We start from the raw sequence: 27,119 nt of genomic DNA, 5'->3' as shown, positions 1-27,119 counted from the left end.
TCACCTCCCATTCACCCCTGCAAGCACAGGCCCCAGGTGCCACCCTCCACTGACTCCTCTCGGTAGCACCAGCCTGGCCGGGCTTGTGACACAGATGGACCTGTGAGCTGGGAAGGATCCCGTGCACAGGCTGCCCTGTGGCTGGCCTGGCGTCGTTGCCTGAGGGCCAGGAGCATCCTGGTAAACCAGCGGCTGGCCTGGGGAGGTGGGCACTCCCAATGTGCTTCTCGTGGTCTGAATTAGCTTCCTGCCCAGCCAGGTCCAAGGGTCCGGGAGACTGAGGCTGGACATCGGTCACCTCCTGGCTGGGTCCAGTGCGCCTGACCCCAGGGGACCAGCACGTCCGGTGAAAGGTAGGGGTCAGGGTTGGGTGGGGCAGGCAGGAGCTGAGCCTGCCGCCCCGGGCCCAGTGCCAGCTGGTGATGTCATCGCTTCCTGGGCTGTAAATATCACCCAAACTCACAACTCCCAAATTGTCCTCCAGCCCGGGCCCCTCTCCTGAGCTCAGCCTGCACAGCCCACGCGACACCCCCACCCAGATGTCTCCTGGGCCTTGACAACGGGGGCTGCTGCTCTGGGGGCCCCCACCTCAGGGACAGGCTGCTCAGCACAGACGCTGGGAGCCCTGCCCACTTCTGCCTTCTGCTGGGTCCAACTCAAACACGGCCGCAGCCCTCCTGGTCCCCCACCCGACCCTCCTTGGGCCTGGCCAGACCTGTGTGCCCACTCACAAGTCTTCACTGTGTTCGCAGAGGCCAGATGGGTCTATTCAGGAAATCAGAACCCATCTCTGCACCTCAGAACAAAGTCCCCGAGATCTGTACCCACCCCACCCCCAGGTCCACCTGCTTCACCCTCAGAAGGCCTGTATGGCCCCTTGTCCCCATTCCCCACTGTGGCCTGGGTTTCTCTCTCCTGGGGGAGGGGAGGATGTGGGACCCCAAAGGACAGGCTGGGGCTCTGGCAGTGCCAGGAGGAGCATGTGGCCATGGAGCCATGGCATCTGGGGGTTAGCCAAGTCCCAGCTCAGCATGGGGCCCTGCAGCCTCCTGAGTTGCTGGGGTCTCCCAGGCCCCACCTGAAGGCCAGCTGGTGGTGACAGGCACAGTCAGCCTGAAAAGTGCCCTGAGGGCAGATGGGTGTCTCTCAGTAAGAAGCAGGCTCAATAGAGGTAGTGAGCACCCTATCCCAGGAGGTGTGCAAGCTGAGGAGCTCAGGTGTGCCTCAAAGATCTTCGCAAATGCGTGTCTGCAGTTTCCTGGCTGCCAGGAAGGTGGTGGGAGCCCAGGGGCCACCATGCTGAGCAAGAACCCTGCACCCTCTCCAGATTTAGCAGCTTGGCTGTGTCTTCTTGGGCATGGCAGGGGCTGCTCAGGATAAAACTGGATAAAGAAACTCCTGCCTACGCTCCCTCTGCCCACCAACGCCCAGGCACAGGCTGGCAGACTCCCGGCCTGGCTGTGCAGTCACAGGGACGGTGTCCGGGGGTGCTGATGGTTGCCAAGGCTGCCCTATACCTCCACACCAGACGGCACGGAGCTGTGTGTGTGGAGGCTGTCCAAGGTGGTGATGGGGTCTCCTGGCTCAAAGGGGACTGCCCATGCTGCCCACTTGGAGCCTGGGGGCAGTGCGGCCTGGTCTTGAAACTCAGATGTACCCGTGTCCACAGTGCTGAGGGGCAAACTGCCAGGGCTCACACGGGGTACCAGGGGCCCCAGGCCCAAGGGTCCCTTACAAGAAGAAATGGGGCATGTGGGAGGACCCGGCTGAGGAGGGGGAGGGGCCGGACAGGAGAGGCAGGGACCCTCCCCCAGCAGTGCCCTGACTCTGCCCTGGGCTGGGGCAGGGAGGGTCTGAGCTCCCACCATGGGCACAGAGGGGCCAGGTGGGGGAGCGGGGCCTGGCTGCTGAGCACACTCCCTCCCCTCCCCCCTCCCCTGGGCTTCTGGAGCCCTGGCCGCCCCCACGGCCATCTGGCTCCACCAGCAACGTTCCCCCACTCCCTCGCCCAGCTCACGGTGTGTTCCTCCCTCTTCCTGCTCCCCCAGGCCCCTGTCCCGAGGGGGATGGTGGGATGGCCACGTGGCTTCTTTTGTTACTGAGTCCTCATGCCCAGTAAGGACTGAGAAAATGTGCATGTGCATATGTTTGCCTGTGCTGCGTGTGAGCACGCATGCACATGCATTATGTGTGCACACAAGTGGTCCCTGCCCTGCCTGTGCGTGCACGTGTGTGCGGTATGTTGTAGGTATGCGGCACCCTGGGCACACGCCAGAGCAGGCATGGCCACAGCACTGGCATGAGACCACAGGCAGTGGTATGAAGGTGGCACATGGCCCCTGCCAGGCCTTGGAAGGTGGGGTCAGCCTCACCACCCAGCACTCCATCAGGACCACCCTAGCCCACCCACACAGGGTCCTCCTGGACCTCAGGCTCCTCCTGGGACCACCTCAACCCACATGGGAGAGGGGGGCAGCCGAAGCTGGGCTGGAAGGCTGGGACCTCTAGGGACTCTGTGTGACCGCAGAGCAGGTGTCCCCACAGAGGCAGCCTTGTCTGGCTGGGCATGGTCTGTGCTGGACACATACCTCTCTCAGACACCGCTGTCAGCCCAGCCGGGAGGGAGGGAGCCAAGGCACACTGAGGTCAGTCTTCATGGCCACCACAAGTGCTGGGCTGAAAAGGGTCGAGCTGCCTGCAGCTCAGGCCATACCACCAGGCAGCTGCCTTCCCTTCCTGGGACTCTGTGCCATGACGGGGGCAGGGCTGCACCTCCAGGGCCCACCTGCCTCTCACGGCTCACAGCAACCCCTAGCCTGAGAGGCCACAGCTTAGGAAAAGAGCTCTTTATTCCACATCGTCCAATATTTTTACACAAGTAAAATAAAACGCATATCTCTATATATCGCGATCCAGGCGGGAGGCGGCGTTCTGGAACAAACGCCCCAACCACGCCCTGTAAACATGACGGGGTGGAGATGGGACGGGCAGGTGGGCAGGCGGGAGGCGCCGTCAGGGAGGGCCTGCCACCCGGGGCTGGCTGGCAGTGGGAAGGGACCCCGTATGTACACACACCTGGCTGCTGAGAGAGGCTTTGCGCTCAGTGGCTGGTCAACAGGGCCCGAGCACTGTCCACAGCACCAGCGCAAGGCCCAGGGGGACGAGGCCCAGGGGGGCGAGGCTGCAGGCGAGGCCAGGCAGGGCACCCGAGCCCTCCACCCCACCAGCCCCGCCAGCCCCAGCACCCCCGCCACCCGCCTGGCCCAGACGGCACTGGCTGCGTGTGCGGTTCTTGCGGGAACAACCTGGCCGCCGGCGAGGGCCCGTGGTGGGGGGCTCCAGTGGCTGGGAGCCCTCAGGCTGCACCGCGGTCAGTGGGGGTTCGGCCGAGCCAGGCAGGGTCCCGAATGGGGAGTCGTTGATGTGTCGTGGGCCAGAGCCGTTGCCTGGCGGGCTGTCACCAGATGGCACACGTCCCTTTAGTGCGTTGCCAGCCGAGGCCGGACTCCCGGCCTCCAGCACCGAGGCCTTGTCCTCAGCGTCCGGCTGGCAGCACTTGGGCAGCCCCAGCAGCTCCTCATCGGCAGGCCCGCCGGTCCAGAAGGGACGGAACGGTCTGGCGGCCACAGCGCAGCCCTCCAGGTCGGCAGTGGCCAAGCGCTTGAGGTCGCGGCCAGCCAGGCGCGGGGGCAGGCTGCAGGGCAGCTCGGATGAGGAGCCGCGGAATTGCTGCAGCCAGGCCCAGAGCGGGCGCGCCCGGCAGTCGCACACCCAGGGGTTGTCATTGAGCCGCAGGTACTGCAGGGCCCGCAGTGGTGCCAGGGCCTCCGCGGGCAGTGCAGAGAGGTTGTTGGCAAACAGGTAGAGTGTCATGAGACGGCCGAGGTCCCGGAAGGCGTGCGGGTGCACGCGGGCCACACGGTTCTGGTGCAGCAGAAGGCGGTCGAGGCTGTGCAGGCCGCGGAAGGCGCGCTCGGGCACGCTGGAAATGCGGTTGCCGTGCAGGAAGAGGTGCGTGAGGTTGCCCAGGTCGCGGAAGGCGTCGTCGGGCAGCGCCTGTAGCCCGTTGTCCTGCAGGTAGAGGTACTGCAGGGCAGCCAGGCCGCGGAACAGGCCGGGACCCAGCTCCTGCAGGCCGCAGCGGTCCAGGTGCAGTGTGTGCAGGCGGCTCAGGCCCCGGAACGTGGCAGGGTCCACGGCATGCAGCTGCGCGTTGTCGCTGAGGTCCAGCTGCTCCAGGAGCGCCAGGCCAGTGAAGGCGGCGGCGTCGATGTGGGCCAGCGCGTTCGAGTGCAGCCACAGGATGGTGAGGTTGCGGCAGGCATGGAAGCTGGCGGCTGGCACGTATGTGATGCGGTTGCCGTGCAGGAAGACGCGCTGGCTGGCAGCCGGGATGTCGGCAGGCACGGCCTGAAGACCCTGCTGCGGGCAGCTTGTGGTTACCTTGGGCTCGTTGTAGCACACACAGGCACCCGGGCACGGCGCCGCCACACTCCATGCCTGCAGCCACAGCACCCAGGCCAGCAGCTGGCTCCCTGTGGGCAGAGCAGAGGGCAGTTCGTGGGCAGGGGCTCCTGCAAGGCTGGGGTTGTGCAGGAGGGGCTGGGGCTGGGCCCAGGATATGCTGCCGCCCCTGGGAACTCAGGTGCTGTGATCCTTGCCCCACCCGCCAGGTGGAAGCTGCTGCACAACAGCCCTCCAAGGGATCGAAAGCTCCACACCAGGAAACGTCGCCTGCAGACGCCCACGTCACCCTGCCTGGCACTCAAACACACGAGCTAACACACCCGCACCCGCCGCCACTCGGGGTTAGCAGGTCACCACCAAGGCCCAAGTGAAGGCCTCCTGGGATGGACATGCACACCTGCAGATACCTTCTCGGACTCCAGTGAACACCAAGCCCCCGTGGGCCTGCCCGCTGTCCCTGTCCATCCCAGCACTGACCCAGCCTGTCCCTGTCCCATCAGCCCACAGGCCAGGCAGAGAGAGAGGCCCCGGTAAACACTGGAGCACCAGGCCAGCTCCACTCATGCAGAGGAGCCCTGGGCCAAGGATCATGGCCAGGCCTGCCTCCTGGCAGCTTCCGCAGCAGCCCTCCCAGAGGGTCCTCTCGGGCTGCAGGAAGGGTGGGGCTGTGACTCAGACCTGGTGCCCTGCCCAGGCCCCCAGAGCCCCTGGGGCCAAGGCCTGCCTGGATTCTGAGGGAGCCTCCCCACCTCGGGGAGCTGTGCTTTAACCAAGAAATTGCAGGGGCCTTGGTGAAGCCGGGAGCCACAGCCCCAGTGGCCCTCCTGCAGGAGTCTTGGTCCCACCAACAGGACACAGGAAACTGCCACAGCAGCCCCAGGCTCCAGAGCAACTCTGCCAACACAGACCAGGAGCCTAGGCCCTGAGGGCAGGCGTAGCAGGGCAGGCAGGTCCAGGGCTTGGGGGCACTGCAGTCCTGCCCCGTGAGCCCCTCAGGCAGGCTGCTCCCTCCTGCACATGCCCTCCTCACTGCCGCTTACTGCTTCCTGGCCTGGCTCAGAACACCTCCTGCAGCCTCCTCCCCTCGGCCTCATTCTCTGCTTGGTCTCCTCCCTGGGCGAGGAGCTTACTCCTTCCCGGCCAATCTCTGCACAGTCCAGCTGCCCCCAACCCTCCTGCCAAGACACGCTCCCAGCAGGTTCCGCCCCAGCCCAGGGGGCTGCAGCTCCCCTCTTCCCTCCCCGGTCTCAGGGCCTCACCAAAGACCTAGACCGGGTAGGAGACCCCTCCTGGGGTGCTGTATCCAGGCTGGGCTCACCAGCAGGGCCACATGCCCAATACTAAGCTCCCTGCCTATCATCCCACCATTAGAGCCACTGCTTTGAATGCTGAAGGTTCTTTCCGCCTTCAGGAGTAAGTCTATTAAAATGTGAATCCCCCTGGGAGGGTTATGGCTTATCAGCTAACACTTGAGTTATCAGCTAACACCTTCGTTGACAGCTAACACCTGCGTTGACAGCTAACACCTTCCTTGGCAGTCAGCTGAGAGCAGGATTCTGCAGACATAAGGCCGGCTAAGTGCTGGGGCTGGAGCCAGGAGGGAGAAAGGAGGGGCCCACAGGCCACCTTCCCCAACCCAGAACCATGACCTTGGGCCCCGAACCCCCACTAAGTCCTCTCTGCCAGGGCCAGTGCAGACGCTTGCCCCAAGCCCAGAGGCCCAGCAAGCCGGGCATGTCCAGCGGTCACAAGGAATACGCCCTCCCAGACTCTGGTCCTCCGGGACTGGGAGCACCGTCCCCACAGCCTAGGCGCCTCCTCTGTCCCCTGTGCTCTGGTGGCCACTGAGGCTGGGCCATTTGTTGGCTGCTGGGGACATGACAGCCCCAGGACCACCCCCTGCCCAAGCCCTGGGTGCCCCTCCCTGGGCTGGCTGCACACAGGAGGCCATGAGGGGGCATCTCAGCTATTCTATTTAAACTGCTGGCATCCTCTCCTGGCTCTCTCCTTATGGGCCTCCTTTGGAAAGTCGGGCCTGATTAAGCCAGCTCCCACGGCATCTCACTGTTGCCACGGGATGTGACTGTGCTATGAAAACAGTACTTCCTGCTCCCGAGACCTTGTGGCAGAGGACAATCTGGGGCAGGGTGAGGTGGGGCTCCAGTTACTTATCAGGCCAGACTCTGGACCTCACCACCACGGGCTGGGCCACACCACCAACTTGGCTGCCAGCGGCCGTCCATCATGACCATACCCACCACATCACCGACTGCACTGTTACCACTGCACCCTGACCATTGGCTCCCAGGCCTGCAGCCATGGTCTGTGAGCTTGGCTGGGTTGGGGTCAGCTGACCACTGGAACCGGCCGGCTCCTCCAGCTTCCAGCCGTCGCTAAGCGGGGCCCCCGGAAGGCTATAAGCCATGGGCTTGGGGCCGTGCCCGCTCTATGTATGCCCTGAGATAGGTACCAGTGTTGAGCCACACATGGGGGAAAGTGGCAGAGCAGCCATGTGGCTCGGCCCTGCCAGGAAGTGGGCAACAGGCGCGAAGACATGGCTCCCCTCTCGCCGAGGCAACTGCTTTTTGGAAACCAACTTCTGATGGTCGGTCCCTCAGCACAGGCCCTGCTGTCAGCATAGCGGCCGGCGGTGGGCTCACTCCTCGCCTCAGCCACAGTAATTGGCTCCAGCCTGGCCCCCTTGGGGCTTGCCTGCTGGTCTCCATGGCAACCCCTCTGCTGAGCAAGCAGAGGGGGTATCTTTCTATGAGATAATCAAACCCAACTTTGTGTCATGTTTTCATTCTCACAGCAGGGGCCTGGAGGCCCCACCAGGTAGTGGGAGGGTGTACCCTGGCCCAACCCCCTGGACCCTATCACTCACCTAATCCCTCCCAACCCTAAAAGTCCTGCCCATCCGTCCCCCCACCCCGTCCCCAGCCTGTCCTCCCAGCCCATCCTCTCATCCCACAGCCCCCACCCCCCAACCCATCCTCCTTGGCTTTGCAGTCCGGAGCCTGAGGCCTCTCTGGCCTGCAGATCTGCACTCGCTGGTCCTGCCCACTCATCAGAGGCCCCCAGGTTGCATCCTGCCTCACCTGTCTCTCCTTTCTCTCCCCCCCAACCCTCCCACTGGCCCCAGACAGCGGCCCATTCCCCTGGCCCCACCTCCCAGTCACGCCCAGCCTCACCGGGTCCAGTGGGAGCTTGCCTCCTGCACACAGGGTGAGAAAACAGCCCTGCCCCGCCCGGCTCTCATACACAGAAATCATCGCAAGGCACACCAGGGTCCTGGTCCCACACCAGGCCACCAGGCCCCCTCAGCTAGCTTCCTGCAAACCCAAGCCGGCCCCTCCCCTGCCATCCCTCCTCTTTCCTCGGGCCTCAGCACAGAATGGATGGGTCAGGGGTTTTCTCTAGTGCCCTCCCCACGGAGGGGACCCCTGGGTCATGGCTAGGAGCCCCCACCTTAGCCCTGGTCTGCTCTGGAGCTGGGGCAGGGGCACTAGGGCTATGGTTGGTGGAGGACCAGCCACTCCGGCCTTGGGGGTGGGGGCACAGCTACCAGACTCTGCTCAGGGTCTCTCCTCCGGGCCAGTTGACAAGGCCCAGGAGGCTGGGGGGCATCAGGCCTGCGTGTGGCCTCAAAGGCCATCTGCATTGCTCACCCTGATCCAGCTCCTGGCCACTGCAGGGGGCGGGGAGGAAGGTGGAGGGAGCAGGAGAGGGGAGCAGAAGGGAGGGGAGCCAGGAGGGGTGGAGGCTTCTGGGGAGTCATCAGCAGCCGCAGGAGCCAGTGGGCAAGTGGGCAGGCGGCTGCTGAGGTCAGCAGCTCAGAAACAGGGCGTGCTGGAGGCTGCAGGCACGGGGAGGTCTTCAGTGTGTTCCCTGGCCCCTGCCTCTCCCGGGGCCCCCCAGCCTGGGCTGAGGTTGCAGGAGTACAGCTCCCCTGAGGTCTCATGGGGATGCCTCTGCCCCTACAAGCGAGGCCGAAGAGATGGCACAGGGCTGGCAGCCTTGGAAGCCCAGAGCACGGGCTCAGTGCCCTCGGGCCTCTATGCCTCCCTGCGGCTATGGGGTGGCTGTAACACCCCCTTTGGGGGTCATTACAAGGGTCCACCAGCCGATATGATGAGGCATGAGTTGGAGCTGCATAAGAATCAATTTTCTTTTTGGTGTCGTGAGCCCATTTTACAGATTAGGAAACCGAGGCAGTGAGCAGTTAAACCATGGCCTGCTCCCACTCAGAGCCGGTCCAGGAGGAAAGGTGGGCAAGAGAAGGAGCCACAGAGCTGCCAGAAGGGGCAGGAGGGACATCCAGCCCAAGCCTGAAGAGCGGCCACTATGCGGCCACGGCAGGAGAGTGTGGGCAGCTCCCTCCTGTGCTCTTGGTGGCTGGGAGGGGACGTTTCCGGGAGGTTCTGAGCTGCTGCACACCCCCCTGGAGGCTGGGGTCAGCCGTCCGCGGAGGGGCCAGACCGCCGTAGCATAGCTAGGACATCAGTCTGCTCAGGACCCTCTCGAACACCAAGAACGTCCCATGAAGGGTCATGTCACAGATCGCAGTTACAAGGCAGAACAGGAGGCCATAGTCAGCACAGCCAGGCCAGAAATAGCTCCGAGCGGGGGTGGGAGCCAGTGGCGTCCACACACTGCAGAGGGTCAAGGCACCCGTCACGGCTGCACCCATACCCCTCCCATCCCTGCCAGCCCCCCACTCGCGATGGGCTCACCACCCACCCCCGTCGTCCATCTGTCCCCCCTTGGTCATCGTTGTTTCTCATACTCACCACCCACCTTCCGTCCGTCCTCCAGGCATAGACATGCGTGGCGGCAGCACACGTGGCCAGGGCGTTTCCTGGTCCCCTTCTTTGGCTCAGGTGCCAGGGAGGAGGGTGGCAGCCGCTCCCGTGAGGCAGCCCACCCTCAATAGAGCCCTGCGTCTCCAGGGGTGTGGCTACCAGCTCTCTGCCCGGCTGTGCCCCTCAAGGCCCCCTCCTTATTGATCTTTTCAGGGCGCAGCTGCGGGGCAGGGCAGGGCGGGCTGGCCAGGTGGATAATGGGCAAGGTGACCTACCGTGGCAGGAGGGTACTGGACACAGGGCTGAGCAGTTCCAAACACCAGGCCAAGCTGCGTGCAGTGGGGGAAACTGAGGCCCACTGTGGGCAGAGCCGGCCTCCTGACTGTGTTGTGCACGGGTGGACCCAGGGTGAGCAGGCCAGGTCCCTCTGTCTGGTGAGCTCTCCCAGGGGCTAGTGTATTTAGCCGTTTTACAGGTGAGGGAATGAGGCTTGGTGGGGGATGGCGGGCGTCTCTTGCTCACAGCCCAGGAGCCGGTTGGATTCCCAGCCCTGTGGTGTCCAGTTGCTGAAAAGCCTTGCTGGGCAGTAAAAAGTTAAAGCTCCCCCACCCCTACCTCACCCATCAGCCCCACCTGGAACCCAAAATTTCCAGCCGACACAGCACCTGGGAGGCAGCTCTGGGCCCTTACAAGGCAAGGAAACAGAGAGTGGCGGGGGAGGGTCTGGCCTGCCTGGGAGCTGGAGGCCCTGAATGCAGAGCCCACCCACTAGCGTGTTCCCCAGGGGGCGCCCTGTGGTCGGGATGTGGTCCTGGCTGTGACACCTGTGGTCCAGGAGCGGGCTGACCACAGGTGTCACGTGGGGGATTGAAGGGGCCAAAGAGCCCTGAGCTGGCCCCGGTCAGCAGGCAGACGTCAAGGGAGGAGCCCTGGAGCTCACTGCCAGGGTGCGGGTCCAAGAACACCCTCTGATGGGCAGGACACTGGGCCCAGCCAGCAGGCCTCAGGAATCCATCCTTGGCCAAGGGCAGGCTGCCAGCCTGGAGGCTCTGGAGCCTCACCGTGTCCAGTCCACATGCTCTTCACCCAGAGCCCACCTCCCTCGGCTCCCACCCAGGAGCCCCACATGGAGGGCTCATGACACCAGCATCTGAAGCCTCGTCCAGCCCCAGGACCCTGCCCATGCAGGCCACGCCCACACTTGCAGCAGAGACTCAGCCAGCATTTCCTCCCCCCAGAGGCTGGACACCCCTGTCCCCCCGACACCCAGCAAACCCCCCACTCCATCAGGCCACCAACAAACGCCCACTGCCTAATTACCTGGAGAATTCTGTCTCCACGACCAGCTCACCAGGGTCCTGAGGCTAATTCAATCCGGCAGCCAGTATAGGCTCAAGTCCCCAGAGGATGCTAATGAGAAACTGGACAGTGGCCGACATGCCCCTGCCCCAGGGAGGCTCAGAGAAGGGGCATTCCCTGTGCCAGGGCCTGGGACCTACCGCCACACACCTACCACTGTGCCCACCCGCCTGCCCAGATCCCCGTCCACTGCCAGCTCCTGTCCAGGACTGGACGCCTAGCCTGGCAGGGCCAACATGGGTCCTGCCCTCCCCGCAATCCATCCCACACTCCTCCCGGGACCCTGCATCTACCGCCAACACGAAGCTGACCATTCCTGCGAGGCCCTGACGGCAGCCTCCAACAGGGCAAACGCAGTGCAGGAGCCCACGCTTGGGGTGCACACTCGGGGTGGGGGTGTGCACGCCATGGGCACACACAATAGGAACGCACTCTTGGAACTTGTGCTGCTGGGGCCCGCGTGATCAGGGCACAGAGGCGAGCCAGCCAAACAGCAGAGGGGCTGCTGTGCAGAGGCTGGCAGACATGGGAGCCCCACCCAGGAGCCAGGAGCCAGGAGCCAGGCCGAGGGGTTCTGCTCTCCTCTGTGGCGGGAGTTGATGGGTGGGCACATTCCCAGGTGTTCCCGAGCCCTTGGCACTTGTCAACATCACCGAAAAGGCAGGCGGTGGCCTCTGCCCGAGCAGCATCTATTTGGCTATGGAAAGACAAATGCAGGTCTCCGGAGGCCCTTGACGGCTCACCCTTGGGGATCAGCCCATCCGGCCTCTGGGCCGCTGCGCATTAGCCCCGTCTGGAGGGAGCAGCTGGACTGAAGCCCACCTTCGCTGTCCCAGGAGAGCCGAGTTCTCGCAAACACTCCCGACCAGGGTGGCTTGGGCCCCGAGAAGGGGTTAACATGGGCAGGGTGCTTGGGGGCTTTGAAACTGAGCTGGGAGAGTGAGGGTGGGGGGCAGCACTCGCCAAGAGAGACCGTGGGGAGGACCAGCATGGTCTGCTGAGCACCCCTGGCCAGAGGCAAGTGCAGGGCCCAGGACCCTCAGCCTGAGACGCTCCCATTTGAGTCACCACCGACTGAGGTCACTGCATCCAGGGGCCGTGGGTCCACAGGATGGTCCGGGGAAGCCTGTTGGCAAGGCGGCCTGCACGCCAGTGCCTCTCTCCTTTCCTGGACCGAGTTGTCCCACCTTTGTTATTTGTTCCTAAATGGGAAGAGTTGTCAGCCGAGGCCTGAATCCTAACATCTTGGGAAGTGCGTCAAAACTGACTTGCTGTGTACCCTCCTCCCAGCCAAGTGGACAGTGTGATGCTAGTGGGCCAGCGAGCCAACCCCTGTGTGACCTGGCCACAGAGCCAAAGAGGAGGGTGTGGGGTCCTGAGGAGGAGAGACCCCCACCATCCCAGAGGTGAGTGAGTGGGTGGACAGCGCTGGGCAGACACGAGACAGCCCTGAGCATTCCAGCAGCAGTGCCTTGAGGCCATGAGGGCCTTCTTGGTCGAGCTTGTCTCCCAGGGAGGCCCTGTCCATCCACCTTGACATCTCAGCCTCACACAGCACCAAGCACCAGTGGAGGGGAGAGCTGGGGGAGATGGGGCCCTCACCTCCCTGGAACGCCCAAGTCACAGATGCCCCTCCCTCCTGGAGGTTTCGCTACATCCCACAGCACAACGAGGAGATGACCATCAACCCCACTCCTCAGACAAGGGCACTGAGCCTTATCAAGGCGTGGTGACCACAGGGAACCAGCAAGACCAGGGAACGGGGTCCAAGAGCCCCCTCCTGCCACATCAAGTGACCAGGGCAGGCCCTGAGCCCCAAGTGACCCAGATAACAAAAAGGGGAAGCAGCCCCACTGCAGCAGGTGAGCTGCTGAGCCCCTCCCCCCAACACATGCTCTGGGCTCTCTGACCCCAAGCTTTCTGCTCCATGGGCTGCCCGAGGTGGACCCCAGGGTCCAGGAGCCCTGGGCTCAGATGCCAGCTCTGTACACCCTCACCAAGAGGCTGGGGAAGCTGTCTCTACAGCAGTGACATGAGGATGACAACAGGCCAGGACCCGCCTCCCCGGGGCCCCAAGATGCTTCCAGCCTGGAACCCCCCTGAGCACCTCCACCCAGGCTCTGGCTTTGTGGCCAACACCCTGCCTCCCCAGGGGCTGGTGTGGGGCCTCTGCCGTTCTGACCTTGGGCAGCCCTGTCTGAGGTGAGGACCCCAGGCAGGAGAGGCCCACAGCTCACAGGTGGCATCCGCAGCCATGCTGATCGCTCTACTTGTCTTGAGGCCCCTCCTGCCTGGCATGATAGCCCTGCTTTGTCCATGAGAGGCTGCGTCTGGGTGGGAGGAGGGCACGGCAACCAGGCCATGCTGCGAACACACCTAGGGCAACCTCCCTGCCTCCACCGAGCTCAGCCTCAGTGGAGGGAGGAGGCTCGGAGACAGGCGTGGAGCCCAGCACAGATGGAATGGCCTCACAAGCTGCTGCTGCTCCTCCCGCAGCACGGGCACACTCGGCGGGCCCCTCTGTGCCCACCCTCCACCCGTGTCAGAGATCTGTGTTCATCCCACCCCAGACCCAGGACAGTGATGCAGTACTTGCTGAGGGGTTAGGGAGCAGGGTGATGAGGCTGTTCCTCCGGAGAAACGTCCAGAGGAAGGATCTCCACCATGGCCTCCGGCGTGTCCAGAGCAGCTCCTGCCTGACCACCCACACCTGCCAGTCGACAAGCCCCACTTTCAGCAGAGCATCCCGCCACTTCCCATGCTTCCCTAGTAAACGCTACCAGAAAACCAGGTGTCTGGAAAAGGTGCCAATGCTGGCAATCACGGCAATGCCTCCAGAGGAAGCAGAGACAGTGCAGCGAACAGATAAAAATTAGGGAAAATCTAATCAGTGTCCTCGTAGGGATAGAAGAGGATTTAAAACAGAACTGGGTGCTATGAACAAGGAGCCATCAGAAAACTAGAAGAGTCCCTGGAAGTTAAAGATAGAATTGCTAAAATTATCCCCCAAATCAATAGAGAGGTTGGAAAACAAGGTTAAGGAAGTCTTCCAGAAAGAAAAACAAAAAGAGACACAGGGAAAAAATGATGAGATTCAGAAGACAAATACAGATCCAACACCTGTCTTAGGTAATTCCAGAAAGAAAACATAAAATAGAGGGAAAAAGTTATCAAAGAAATAATACCCGAAAATCTCCCAGAGCTGAAGGCTCTCCTGGGTGAGTGCCTGGCACAACACGTGACATTCACAGTGCGATTTCAGGTCTCTGGGGGTCAAGAGAGGAACAGCAACACGGCAGCAGACTTCTCCACAGCACACTGGACGCCAGAAGACCACAAAACTGCAACGGCTTCAAAACTCTGGGGGGAATCTATTTTCAACCTGGAATTCTGGACTGGGCCAATCCAGCTTGAATAGATTTGCTAACATTCAAGGGCTCATAGAATGATTCTTCACTGTGCCTTCCTTAGATGGTTAGCTGGGAATGTGCTTCACCTAAAACAGGACATAAACATGAACCCCAAGAAACACTGGGTGATGAAAGGCAGTCAGGGGCAGCTGTGAGGGGGCCCCAGCATGCCCAGCCCAGGAGGGGACAGCAGGACAAAGGCCTAGAGGGAGACTTCCCCTGGGGAAAACGAGACACCCAGTAGAATGCCTGACACAGAGAAGAGTAAGCACGTGAGGGTGGCATATGGGACAAGAGAAAAAAGACAAAGTCAACTGTAAACTCCAGGAGAAACAAAAGGCCAGACGAGAGCGAGAGGGTCACCCCTGTAGTCAGGCAGTGACAAGCGTTCATGTGACCCGGATTAGGAAACACTGGTTATGAATTTAACTGTCGGTAGTGAGACAGCCACACTGGGGAGTGTGCTGGAGAAGAGGGGGCTGGGGTAGGAGACATGGAAATGTGAAGGTAACCACCTGGAAAAACAGGGAACACGGCAACAGCAGGTGGGTTGGAGGAGGGCTACAAACCAATGCCCCAGACCAGCCTCTGAGGGCTGGGTGCAGGCTTTCACTTTGAGCAAGATATGGCCGACCACAGTGTTATCTTTTTAAAAAGACTGCATACTTGGCAATGAAATCTCAGAAACAGAGATAAATAAAAAGAAGAAAATAAAGCATATCTGCCAGAAGGTGAAGACGAACGTGGGTTAGCAGCAGGCGTCTCCAAGGTACAGGAAGAGAAAGCGGGACTGAGAGCTCTCGAAGCCTCCTGGTGCTCAGCCCAGCGTCTGGCTGCTCTTCAGCGGCTGCTCAGCCAAGGGTGGCCAAGGACGCCCCCAGCCTTCAGGGACGCTCCAAGCTCCTGGCTCCAGGGGCCTCTGAAATCCAGACTCCTGAAGGGACAGCTTCCAACCTGAAGATCCATGTGTGCCCTGGGCCTTTCACAGTCCTACCACCTCCAGGCAGCCCCTCCCACTGTCCCTCCTCAGCCCTGCCTGCTCCGGGGTCACAGATCCGACACCCTGACCCCAGACCGGGGACCCTCAGGAGCAGGGGATCCAGCGGATAAACCCGGGCCCTCGGGTAGGGGTCTGCAGCCCCTGGGAGGGCTCCCCTGGGAGGGCTCCCCTGACCTTGGCCTCTATGAGAGCCCCAATCGTGTTTCTGCATCCAAATGCATGACACGCAGGCAGGGGTGACGTGAATAAGTAATTGCTCTTTTATTAACGCGTGATAAATTATTCCTATATGATTGTGTGTGATAACTCTTCCTTATTTGAAATCAATTTGGGATGGAAATTGTTGGCGGCTTCTCACCAGTGAGGGTGGGAGGACCAGGCGCGCCGCTGCCTCCTGGAAAAGCAGGTCAGTGTATTTCGGCTACTTCCTGAGGCTGATGCACCAGGCGCTCCTGGCAGCAGAAGGGGGTCGGCTGCCCTGGGGGCGGGGCTGGGACGGTGGCCTCATTTCCTCAGCACCAGCCCCCGGGACAGGTTCCCAGCATGGCCTCTCCCACCCCACCCCCCGCCTCACGGGACCCAGGGCACCGATGCTCCTGGCAGAGGACTCCTGGCAGAGGAACGGGCAGGCTGGGGAGGAGTCCCTGAAGGCCCAAGGCATTGCTGGGGACTGCCGTGGCCAGGCATCGGGATGCAGGGGGCCATCTGCAGGCCACACTCCACTCATCCCCCCTGTGTACACCTGAGGACCCAGGCAGCCCAGCCTTTCACCCGACAGAGGACATACCCAGCGCCCAGCTGGCCTCCCCTGCCTGCCCACCCAGGCCGGCACGGCTTGACTTCAAGCCTGATGAAGGCATTTGCCTTTTCCCTAAAAATTTTCCTAACGAATTCACATCCTCATTCCCTTCTCACTCAGCCCAACACACAAGTGTCCCCAGCGTGAGCCCAGGCCTGGGTCAGACAGACTTGCTCCCCACCCAGTGCCCTTGGAAGGCCCTCGGCCTGCTCACCTGCAGATGGCCTGTGAGGGGCTGCACACAGCAGGTGCTCAATAACCACTATGCCAAGGAAAGAAGGGTTGCACCCCGAAGGCCTCCCCCAAGTTGACCCCTCACCGCGTGGCCCCATGGGGCCAGGGGAGCCCGGTGTGGAGGAGGAAGCAGACGCGCGGGGAATGGGGTGCCCATGGCTGGTGCCCACGGCCCTCACAGGCCCCGCCTGCTCAGAGCAGCACCCCGTGGCCCAGGCCCCTGCACCTCTTCTGTTGATGCATCAGAAAAATCCAGCAACCCACTGGGCAGGCAGCCAGCTGCCTCTCGCCCACCCTCCTACTGTTCCCTGGTCACAGGCTTGCCCCCGTCATGAGCCAGGTCACCCCAGCCCAGACACGTCGCCCTGCTCAGCTCAGGCATGGCGAGCAACCTCTGCCTCTCAGAGCCGGGCCTGTCATCTGTAAAAGGGGGAGGCTATGTCTGAGAACTTGACAAATCACTCCCAGGGTCCGTGAAACGCCCACCTCTGTCTGCTGCCAGGGGCCCCCTTTGCCCCACACCTCAATGGTCAACTTGGCAGGTTTACCTTGCTTGTTTCTGCACCCCCGGGCTGTGGGCTCCTTGGGGCAGGACTAGGGCTGGTGACGGCACAGGAGATGCTCCATAAACGTCCGTCACGTGAATGTAAGAAGTGTGAGGCTGTGGAGATGGCTGTCCCAAAGGTGTCCAGGCCCAGGAGAGTCCATGGGGCACTGACGTCCCCACAGGGCGAGGCAGCAGTGCCTGATGCCAAGGGCAGCTTCACTTCTGTTCCAGGCTGAATGTCTGTGCCCCACCCCCCAAATTCATATGCTGAAGCCTTCACCCCCAATGTGATGGTATTTGGAGGTGGGGCCTTGGGAGGTGATTAGGTTTAGATGAGGTTGTGAGGGTGGGGCCCCATGATGGGATTAGTGCCCTCATAAGAAGAGATACCTGAGAGACTGTTTTCCTGTGAGCAACGTGAGGAAGGCGGCCATCTACAAACCAGGAAGAGAGCCCTCACCAGAACCGACCCTGCCAGCACCCTGATCTCAGACTTCCAGCCTCCAGAACTGTGCGAAATACATTTCTGTGGTTTGAGTGTCCGTCTGTAGCATTTTGCTATCACAGCTTCAGCTGATTAGCACAACAAATTTCTTAAAACTCCGGTATATTTTTCCAGATTTTTCTACAATGCACATGAACTGGTAAAATCAGAAGAGTTTTTAGTTTGTTCCGTTTGGTCTCATGTGTTGACACTGGATGGGGAAGCTGGCCCAGGGTAGGGTGGGTGAGGCCGACCCCAGGCAGTGGGAGTCCCTTTCAAGAGCCCCGTGCTGTGGGGTCCCCGCCCGGTCTCCCAACCTCTACAAACCCATTCCCTTGGCTGAAAAGTGCAGACGACAGGCCCCACCTCACAGGGTGTTGAAGCCACACAGCTCACGCAGGCCTGGTGCGCACAGTGGATGCACAGGAAATGCCCGGCCCGCCCACCCCACGGGAGCACCTCATGTTGCCCCTGGCAGAGGCCACGTCCCCCGTGATGGAGGGGAAGTTAAGCTACAGCTACCAAGGGCATGATGGCACCTGACCTGACCTGACCTGAGCTCAGGCAGCACCCCCTCCTTGTTCCCAGACACCCCCCTCGGAAGGCTCTTCTTCCCAGAGTCCCACCACGCACATCCTACTCCCCTCCCCAACCACAGCCCTGCCCCGAAACCTGGACTTAGCCCCTAGGGTGCCACTGAGGGAGCAGGCGAACAAGCAGAGTGCATGGAGCTTGGCCGGGGTCTCGGTCTCTGGGCTCCCACCAAGGGTTCTCGGCAGGGAAGGGGCCTCAGCTAGGCCTGAGGGGCCCTGTGCGCATGACATGCCAGGCAGGGCCTGACCCCACCTGGGCCTCGGGGCAACGTGGGGACAGTGAACCCACCAGAGTACACATTGGCCACCCAGCAGGAAATGAGCTGCGGGAGTCAAAGCATGAAGGCCTACAGCCCTACCTCCCTATTTCCCACCACCCACCCCAGGGACATACTGCCCCACCAGAGCCCCTTGTACTGACAAGGATGGTCCTGCTGTATCAGGCTTCCTGTGATCTGGGGGTCAGGGGAGGCAGCCACGGCGTCGGGAGGGCCCCGTAGAGGCACTGACACCCCCCCACGCCACCACCACACGCGTCAGGCCAGCCTGGGGGCTGGGCCACAACTCCAGCAGCAGGTGAAGAATAGAGTCCATTAGGGCCACCATCTGTCTCAGCCATGACGGGCCCTCTCGGTGACATCCAGGAGGTGTGTAGATGGAATATCTTTATGGGGAGAGTTTTTCTTTTGCCAATTTTCGAAAAGGAAGCCAGACACTTGTCACACCTGTCCCCGTGTCAGCCTCTGCCTGACAGAAATTGGGGCTGAGGCAGGGAGATGAAAGACAGCCTGGACATGGCCGGAATGCAGGGCCACGTGTCACATGGCTGGAGCACAGAGCAGCGGGCTGGCCTCCTGCTGGGGCACGCCGCCATCCACCTCTGCGGCCCCCACCCCATCCTTCCAGCCCGAGCTCCCCAAACCCGTCCCTCTGCACCCCTCTTGGTCCCACAATCTCCTCATCTGAACCCCATCTCCCTCCATCCTGCTGCCCAGGGCCTCCTGAGCCCACCCCAGGGGCCCCGGCGCACGCACTGGGCTGTCCCGGAGTCTCTGGGCTTCTGCTCACACCAGGAGCCCCCTCCCCCTCAGCCAGCAGCTCCAGGGCCTCTTTAAGACGTGGGCCCAGGGTGGCCTCGGTGAGGGCCCAGTGGGGGACCCAGGCCTCAGGCTCCTCACCAGCTTGCCAGCACCCACGCCCTCACTTCTCTCCCCTGGGTACCTAGTGGGCTTTGGGGTGTCTCCCAGGGACCTGGAGGGCTGAATATGTCACAAGAATCTCGAGGTCCCTGCTGCCCGGCATGGGGCTGGCCTGAAAGTAATGCTAGAAAGCACTTGCAGGGGAACAGAGGTGGAAGGCAGTGGCCCTCGGGGACCTGTCCAGGGATCCCCATGCCCACACCTGGATTGTGCATTGTGGTGCACGGCTAACCCCACCAGGGGTGAGGAGGGCCCTCCCCAAGGGAGGGGGGTCACCTGCTAGGCCATACTCAGGAACCCCAGCCCCAGGCCCCCCCTCCGCCCTCCATTAGTCCCCACGCATGGGATGGGGGTTGCTCACTGCCAGGGCTACATGACAGTCCTGCTGCTTCCTCAGATGGCCCTGGGGGCCACAGCCTCAGCCCCCAAGGAGATCTAAGAGCATGGTCCCCACCAGGTTCATCAGCCACTGCCTTACATGGCCTCATCCTCTGGGAGGCCCTGGGGAGCCTGGAAACTGGGGCTGGACGGGTGTGACTGGCTAGCTCTGTGTTCTCTGAGGACAAGTGGGGGCTGGACGTGTCCCGAGAGAGCAGGGAGGCCTCCGCCAGGCCAGAGGGAGGGAAGAGGCAGTGGAAAGCATGGGAGGGATCACAGCAGGGCTCTGGGAAGGGTGAGGGTGGCCCAGGACACCAGAGCCCACTTGCAGGTTCCTGGCTGGGGTGTGCTGTGGAGGCAGGTGAGAGAGCTGGGTATGGGGTGTCCTGTGTGACCTTGGGACCCACAGCCCTCCCGAGACCACTCTGATGCCCAGTGCGTCCTTGTGGCCAGCCAGGACTGGTCTTTCTCTGGAATTCTGCTTCCAACCACATCTTTGGGAACAGGAGATGCTTCTGGGCCAGAGGCCACACAGGGGGCAGATGGCCCACCCTCCCTCTGCCCGGTTCCCATCTTGCCCAAGGACCGGGCAGGAATACTGGCCTCCTTCTCGCCACACCAGAAGGCTGGTGCAAAGTGAGCTGTGGGGCAAGGCTTCACACCCACGTGGTGAAGCAGGGAGACCCTGAACCTCCTTCCAAGTCAGCACCGCAGCCGGCTCAGCATCCCCCTGCCCCAGGCCCCCGCTGGGCCTCCGCCTCTCACTGAGAAAGGCAGACACCCCATGAGGGCCCCAACTTCCCCTCCCCCAGTCGCTGGCCCTGCCTGGGGCCTGCACCTCCCACCCCCATCCCACTGTGTCCCCCCAGCCCCATTTCTCACTTGGGTCCCCATGGCATTAACTAATAGGTCACAGACCCCCCCTTGGGACGAGTGGCAAGGACCTCATGCAGAAGGGCTGGTGGGGGGAGGGAGGCCCCAACAGGGGCTCCTCCTATGCGCTCAGCAGAGGCTCCTCCTCCAGAGAGGACAGTGGGGCCCACACCCATCACACACCTGCCTGAGTGCCACCATGATGTCCCCAGGGCAGGGAAGGACTTGGGAATCTGAGGAGGCCCCTGGGACATGGGGGCCCCACGAGGCCCCATCACAGCCTCTATTTCCACGGCAAGTTCCAGCTCAGGGCAGGAGCTCCCACCTGAATGGGAAGGAGCCCCAGAAGCTGGGACAGTCAAGCTCTCACCAGGGGCTGTCCTGTGGGCATCATTCACCACTGACCCCCCTTCGCAAACTCCTGTGTGACATGGAGGCTCAGAGGGTGAGTGGCCTGCCAGGTGCACAGCTGGCTCTGGGCTGAAGTCCTGGGCTCCCAATGCAAGCCCCACCGGCCCTCGGCTAGAGCAACTCCCCCACAGGTTGGCACCTCTGCTCTCTCTCCAGACCTGTGCCCTGGAGGGGACCGCCCTCTTGAGCCACCTTGGGCAACTGGCCTGCGCCTGATGGCCAATGGCCAACCCTGAGGGCTAGGACCACCAGCTCCTGCGACCCTGGGAGCTGACTCAGGGCACTGCCTGAGGCCACCCTACCATTCATGGCTCCCTGCACACCGGTGCCAGGCCTGAGCTAGACTCAGGGACATGGACGTGGGGAGGCAGACACAGGTGTGTGTGCCAGGCACTGGAGCCAGGGAGCCAGAGTGGAAGAGACATTCCCAAACCAGATCCCCTGGTCCAGGCCTCATCGGGCGGTAGACACAGGAGAGTTCAGTCAGGAGGGGCCTGGCTGGCAACATGTTTTAGGAAAGCATCTCAGAGCCTGAAAGGAGGATGAGATGGTGGACAAGGAGACATGGGTGTCTGAGGCCACAGGCCCAGGAGGGGGGCTAGTCCACAGCAGACCTTTGATGAGGGATAAAAGGGGACGGGCAGGGAGGGGTCAGACTTGATACTGGACTTTGGGGAAGGGTAGAGGGAGGTGGCCAGGACTATGGACCTTTGGCCAAGTTGTAGGGGGTGGAGGGGCAGGTGGTATAAGGGCGATCACCACCAGACAGGCTGAATCTGAGGGACCCAGGACACCCAGTGGAGCAGAGCAGCATGTGTAGGGAAAGTGGTGTGGAGCTGCTGGGCAGGGGCAACCTAGGAGCCTGAGACCCCCACTCAGCTGCACAGGCCTGGCACACAGCCGGGAGGCAACAAACGTTTGCTAACCAACCACTGGGATGCAAGGGCCAGACAGAACTCCATGACAGGTCAGGCTAAGGTCTCAGAGCTGGCCCTGCCAGGCAGGCCAGGAGGCCAGTAAGTTTGGGGGCTGTGGATTCCCTGCCAGGCTTGAGCCCTCCCCTGCCTACCATGTCCACTCTTTGCCCCTCCCTATATACTGAGCACCTACTATGTGCCTGGAGCTGCCACAGGATGCCATGAGCCAGCCACCCACCCCCACCACCCCCAGAGCCCAGCACCCCACACACCTCAGACTCAGAGGGTTTTCCCACCCATGAAGGCATCGAGTGGGAATCCCACCTCTGGTCGACAGCCGTGGATTACGGACAAGGTCTCTGGTGACCAGGAAAGGGCAGTGCTGCCCAAGGTCACACAGCAAGCCGGTACTGCAGAGGCTGATCCAACGGCTGCCCAGACTTCAGGGCAGGGAGAATTCTGGCAGGTCCCTGAGCCCACCCCATCTGGGCTTGGCAGGAGGTAAATAAAGGCAACATCTCAACAAGGTCACAAGGGCTGGGACAGACCGGGCACATGGTGCTGGGCCCCAGCAGCTGAGGGGCAATCTGAGAGGGCTCCCGGGAGGAGGTGAGGAACTTAGAGCCTTGCCTTGGCCTGAGCCCCTCAGCACTCCACCCCCTTCCTCGATGGGCCCCTCACCCATCAGCTTCAGCCTTAGCCTGACATTTCCCGTGACATTTGCTGCAAAGAAATAGAGCCATAAACCCAAAGGTTAAATTTGCACATTGCCTTGCTGCCAGGAGAGCATGGTCCCTCCACCCACCAGGTACTTGGCTGCAGGATTTGTGTGGGATGGCCCACCCACCCTGGAGCCCTTGATGGACCCAGGTCCTCCAAAGGACCTCAGCCACTGTTTCCCAAAATAGGTTACTGGATACACTAGACCCTGAGTGTGTTACACAGGGGTGGTAAAGGAGCTCTGTCAGCACCTCTTACCCAGCCATTCCCAAATTCGCTTGACCACGAAACACTTGTCCAAGCCCCACCAACATTCCGTGGAACCTCAGTTCCATGGAGCATGATCTGTGATGGCGTTAGGCCAAAGAGCATCCCCCTGGGGCACCAGGAGGCTGCCTGAACAAAGTTGAGTCAGCTCTTGACACCCCGGTTCCTCCACTGGGCTCCCCGTGTCACCATCAGCCCAGCTCCACGTGCCAGGGCCTGGCCGGGGCTCACCACCTGCCAGGCACACCTGGGCCAGCCTTAGACAAGCACAGCTCCTCCCCATGGCCCCTCCCCCTCTGGGAGGGCTTCCAACAGCCCTGCCCTTCAGCTCCACCTCCTGCCCTGGGTTGGCGGCGGGGGTGGGGGGGTGGGGGGGGGCACTAGCAAGGCTGTAGGACTGGGCCGCCATGGCCCATTCTCTATCCCCAGGCAGGGAGAGGCAGCGGGCCCACTAGGAGACAGGACTGTCAGGACACTGCGGGGCTAGGGCGGAGGCTAAGTGAAGGGGGCAGGAGAGAGACAGCCCCAAAGCACCGCCGCGGGCTGCACTAGGGCTGGACCAGCAGCAGAGCCGGATTCCTGATGAAGGCCAGGAAACAGATTGCTCTTGTGAGTAGCAGAAATGCAACCCCAGGGATGGGAGAGGCCCGAGGGCTCTGCCCTGCTCCACTTAAAAGGTTGGGAAGGGTTGGGATCAGGCCCTGCCTCCTACTGGGGGAGGGGCACCTGACCACGCCCCCGGGGGACATAGCAGGGTTGCACCAGGGACACTTCTCTGGTTGTCCAGCTGCACAAGCGCGGGCAGTGTGAGAGGCCGAGGCAGGTTTGGATAAACAAATGATGGCGCATCCTCGGGAAGGGATTCCACACACACCCGCAAACCCATGATACACAAGAACAGTTTCCGACGTGCAAAATGTTTAAAATACAGCGACCAAAGAAGAAACTGCAGCACAAGACACCCGGCTGGGCCCACACGATCCAGCAACGGCACCAGGAGATGCAGGAGTGTGGATGCTGCTCTGGCTGGGCTGCCATTTTCAGCTCCATGGCCACCTGTCCTTTAAAGCATTTAGTCCTATAAACTCAGGTGGGCAAGGACCACATCCCTTCACCTGCCTGGCTCAGAGGGAGTCTGACAGGCCAGGAATAAGTGAGTGAGTGAGTGAACGAACAGGTTCCTGAAAGCAAACGTGGCATCTGGGAATGGACCGCTGGAAGGGGCAGGAGCAGGCGGGCCACAGAAGGTCAGGCAGCCCGGCCTAGGGGTCAGAGGTCAGAGCCCTGGGCACAGGGCAGCCTGAACCTCATTGACTGTGCGGGGCCAAGAGCCGTCAGGAACCCCAGGATGGGGCCTGGGGGCCAGAGTGCCACTCACACCTATTCCCCATGCTCACTGAGACCCCCATTCTCCCATTCCTTTGGCTCAGTTCACTGGTTCTTCATGCTCCTGACCCCTCTCTGGATGCACAGACTGAGTCTCCACGGAGACTTTCTGGCTACAGGCCCAGGAGAGCAGGAAACACAGCCCTGGGGTGGTGGGGGTGAGTTCCTCCTGCCTCCACCAGCTGGGCCCCTCCTGGTGCTGCCCCAGCTGCCACAGGCCTCCATGCCACAAAGCCATGAATTCAAGGCCGGGGCAGGGAGCACTGAGGGGCCAGCCCAGCGTGCCGGCTGTCCTGAGGGCAGCGGAGGGAGGGTGAGGTCGGAGTCTAGAGAGTGGGGGTGGGGACAGCTGCACACATCAGGCCCCTCACCGCCCGTCACTCACAATGAACAAGAGCAAACAAACCCTGGGTCCCACCAAGGACCTGGGGCAGCCCTCAGCCTCCCCTGCCTTCCAGAGCCCGAGCACATCTCCTACGGACCCCCTACAAGCCCTCTTGGCTGTTGAGACCCCCTGGGCCAGGCTCTCCTCCATGACCACAGGGAGAAAGCCAGCTCTGACCTAAGGGCCCCCAGCTGACCGTTAGTCCTCACATAGGGAAACCAAGGGTCGGGGTTCTGCAGGCTTCCAGCTGGTAAGGGGCAGAGTAAAGATGCTGCCCCAGTGTGGGGGACACATCGGTGGCCACTTCACACCTCCCACAGGGCCCTCTCTCCCTCTCTGCCTCCCCACCTGCCCACCCCCTTCTCCAACTCCCCAGTGACCTCGATGGGCCTTTATTTCCCATCTGCAAATGGTTAGGAGGGAGGGTCCAGCTGGCAGTGCAAGGGTTCCAGGGGGACTTCCCTGTGTGGGAACCATTGAGTGGGGCAGGGTGGTGGTGTTTTCAGTATTTTGAAGGCAGAAGCACTGGGGTCAGAGCCCTGTGGGGGCCTCACCCTTTAAGTGTCCCCAACAACCCCTGAGGGAGGCCCAATTACTGACCATGTCACAGGTAAGGAGACTAAGGCATGGGTGAACTGCACACCCAAGGTCATACCACTATCGGTGGCTGAGCCAGGACCCACATCCAGGCCCTTCTTCTCCTGCCACCCCACACCCAGGAATCAGGGTCTGTGAACAGCCTTGCAGGGACCTGGTTCCTTCCTCACCTCAACTGGAGTAGAAGTGGGAGCGGTGATGATACCCACTTTAGAGATAGAAAGACTGAGGCTTAGAAAAGGGGAGTGGCCAGCCCCACTGCCCACCCCATCGTGGGACCCACCCCTCTGTTTCAAGCCTATAAGGATGACCTACTTGTCGTCATTCTACAGACAAGGACACTGATGGGTGCGGGGGAGAGCAGGTGGTGTGGCCCTGCCTCTCTGAGCCCTGGCCTGGGGTCCTCCTCACCACAGTGAGAGCGAGTCACCAATACCCTTACCTCAGACTGCACACAGCAACTGAGGCAGCTGACACACCACAGAACCTCTCATCAAGAAGGCTCTCGCCGTGGAGACCCCTAGGCACCGGGGGCAGAGCTTTCCTGAGGTCACCCTGGGTCAGCCGTGGGGTGGGCATATTCCTACCCTGAGCTGGACCTAGTGGCAGACTGCAGAGCATGCCGGGGGTCTGGCCTGTGTGTCACGGTGCTGACCTGGAGGTGTGAAATGGGCCTTCCCTGCCTAGGTGGGTCCCAGCCCCCATCAGCCACCACTGCCCCAGCCTGGGGGGAGGGGGAGGAATCAGACACTCCTTTGGCCTCACACCCTGGGCTGGGGCACTGGGCCCCCAACACACATTCCCTGGGCCTCTGCTACAGATTTGGGTGGAACCTGGCCACAGGCTGCCTGGGCACACAGGGGCACCCACGTCCGGAGGCAAAGAGACACATGCCGATATGCTCACAGGCACACATGGTCATGCGAACAGAGACACATGTGCAGACGCATACCGAGTTCACACATACACAGCCCCAGGGGGCTGGGAGGGGAGAATCCCGGACACGGGGGTCGGATCCTGTGGCCGGTTTCTCACCCTTCTGAGCTCCGGCTGCCCAGGGCTTCCCCCTTAACACACGTGCATGTAGGCACAAGAATGGGTCCCTCGGAGGGGACCCAGCGTGCGCCAAGCGTGGAGACCACAGCAGGCACGCTATGTGCACGCATGGCCGTGGGCGAGCAGGCGGGGGCGAGGACATGGATGTGCACCCACAGCGTGTGTGTGTGTGTGTGTACGCGTGCACACGGGGCAGCCTGGCATGCATGTGCACATGCGGTGTGCAACTGTGCAGCCCTTGTAGACATGTGCACGTGCAAAGAAACGTGTGCAGCCTGCGGCACCTTGGAAATAAGCAGGGCACCCTGGGGCAAAGGGGGGGTGGGGGGGGACGATGGGAGCACCCTCCAGGCAAGGCATGTCCAACTCCCCCTACAGGAGGTCACCCCCAGCACCTCACACCAGGTAGGGGGGAAGGGTCCCATGAGAGCTGCCAGGGAGGGGGTGCTTGGAGCCCCACCACCTCTGGTGCCCCTCAGCGGAGCCCGCAGGGGCTCTCAGGCACCCTCAGGCTGCGGATAGGGGGTGCTTGGCTGCGCCTCTCCTCGCCCGCCCCCTGGGGGGGACAGCTCTGGGCCAGCCCCGCCCCCCACGCCCTCTACTGTCGCCAACGCCCCCATTCATCCTGCTGCGGTCTAACCCCAGAAAAACCAGATGTCCTGAGCTGAGTCCGCGGGTCGAGGATGGAGGCGGCTGGACACCCCCCACCTCTGCTCGGTACCCGGGTTTCTTCAGACCTGCTTATTAACCCCTTCGCGGACGGGCGATCAGAGGCAGGACCCCACCCTTCCAGCCAGCAGCCCCCACACTAGCCCCGCCGCCGCCGCCAACTTTCCAGGGAAGCGGCAACTTTTCCTGCTGCCGCGGGCTCCGCCCTCCCGGGGCCGGGCAGCATTGCGGTGGCCTCGCGGCCGCGCGGTAACCCTCCGCAGCCTCGGCAGCCCGGGCGCGCCCCGCGGCTCAGGGAGGGGCGCCCGGGTCCCCGCCCGCCGGCCGGCCCGGGCGCGGCACTCACCTCCGGCGGACGCCCTCTTCATCTTAGGGGTCGGGCAGGGCGCGTCGGGGACCGAAAGTCGCTCCGGGGCCGGCGCCCGTCTCCCCGCGGCCGGGTCCGCATCCAGGCGCCGCAGCTCCGGCCCGGCCCCGGCCCGGCCGCGGGACGAGGCTGCACGCTCCGCCCGGTCGGCTGGGCTGTCGGGCGGCGGCGCGGAGGCGAGGGCAGCCGGCCGGGAGCG

At 62.3% G+C, this 27,119-nt stretch overlaps 1 protein-coding gene across 1 annotated transcript; it reads right to left on the bottom strand.

The window, feature by feature from the left end:
* Positions 1 to 2,831: 2,831 nt before the first annotated feature.
* RTN4R (reticulon 4 receptor) lies at positions 2,832 to 27,119 on the bottom strand. Its single transcript, XM_030836480.3, has 2 exons — positions 26,900 to 27,119; positions 2,832 to 4,535 (listed from the first exon to the last, which is right to left on the bottom strand). Exons 1-2 carry the CDS (start codon positions 26,919 to 26,921, stop codon positions 3,112 to 3,114), a joined length of 1,446 nt encoding a protein of 481 aa, XP_030692340.1. The 5' UTR covers positions 26,922 to 27,119; the 3' UTR covers positions 2,832 to 3,111.

Source organism: Globicephala melas, chromosome 13 (assembly GCF_963455315.2).
Source record: "Globicephala melas chromosome 13, mGloMel1.2, whole genome shotgun sequence".
Classification (NCBI taxonomy): domain Eukaryota; kingdom Metazoa; phylum Chordata; class Mammalia; order Artiodactyla; family Delphinidae; genus Globicephala; species Globicephala melas.
The sequence above is the reverse complement of the archived record's forward strand: the minus strand, read 5'-3'. Positions and strand labels throughout refer to the sequence as shown.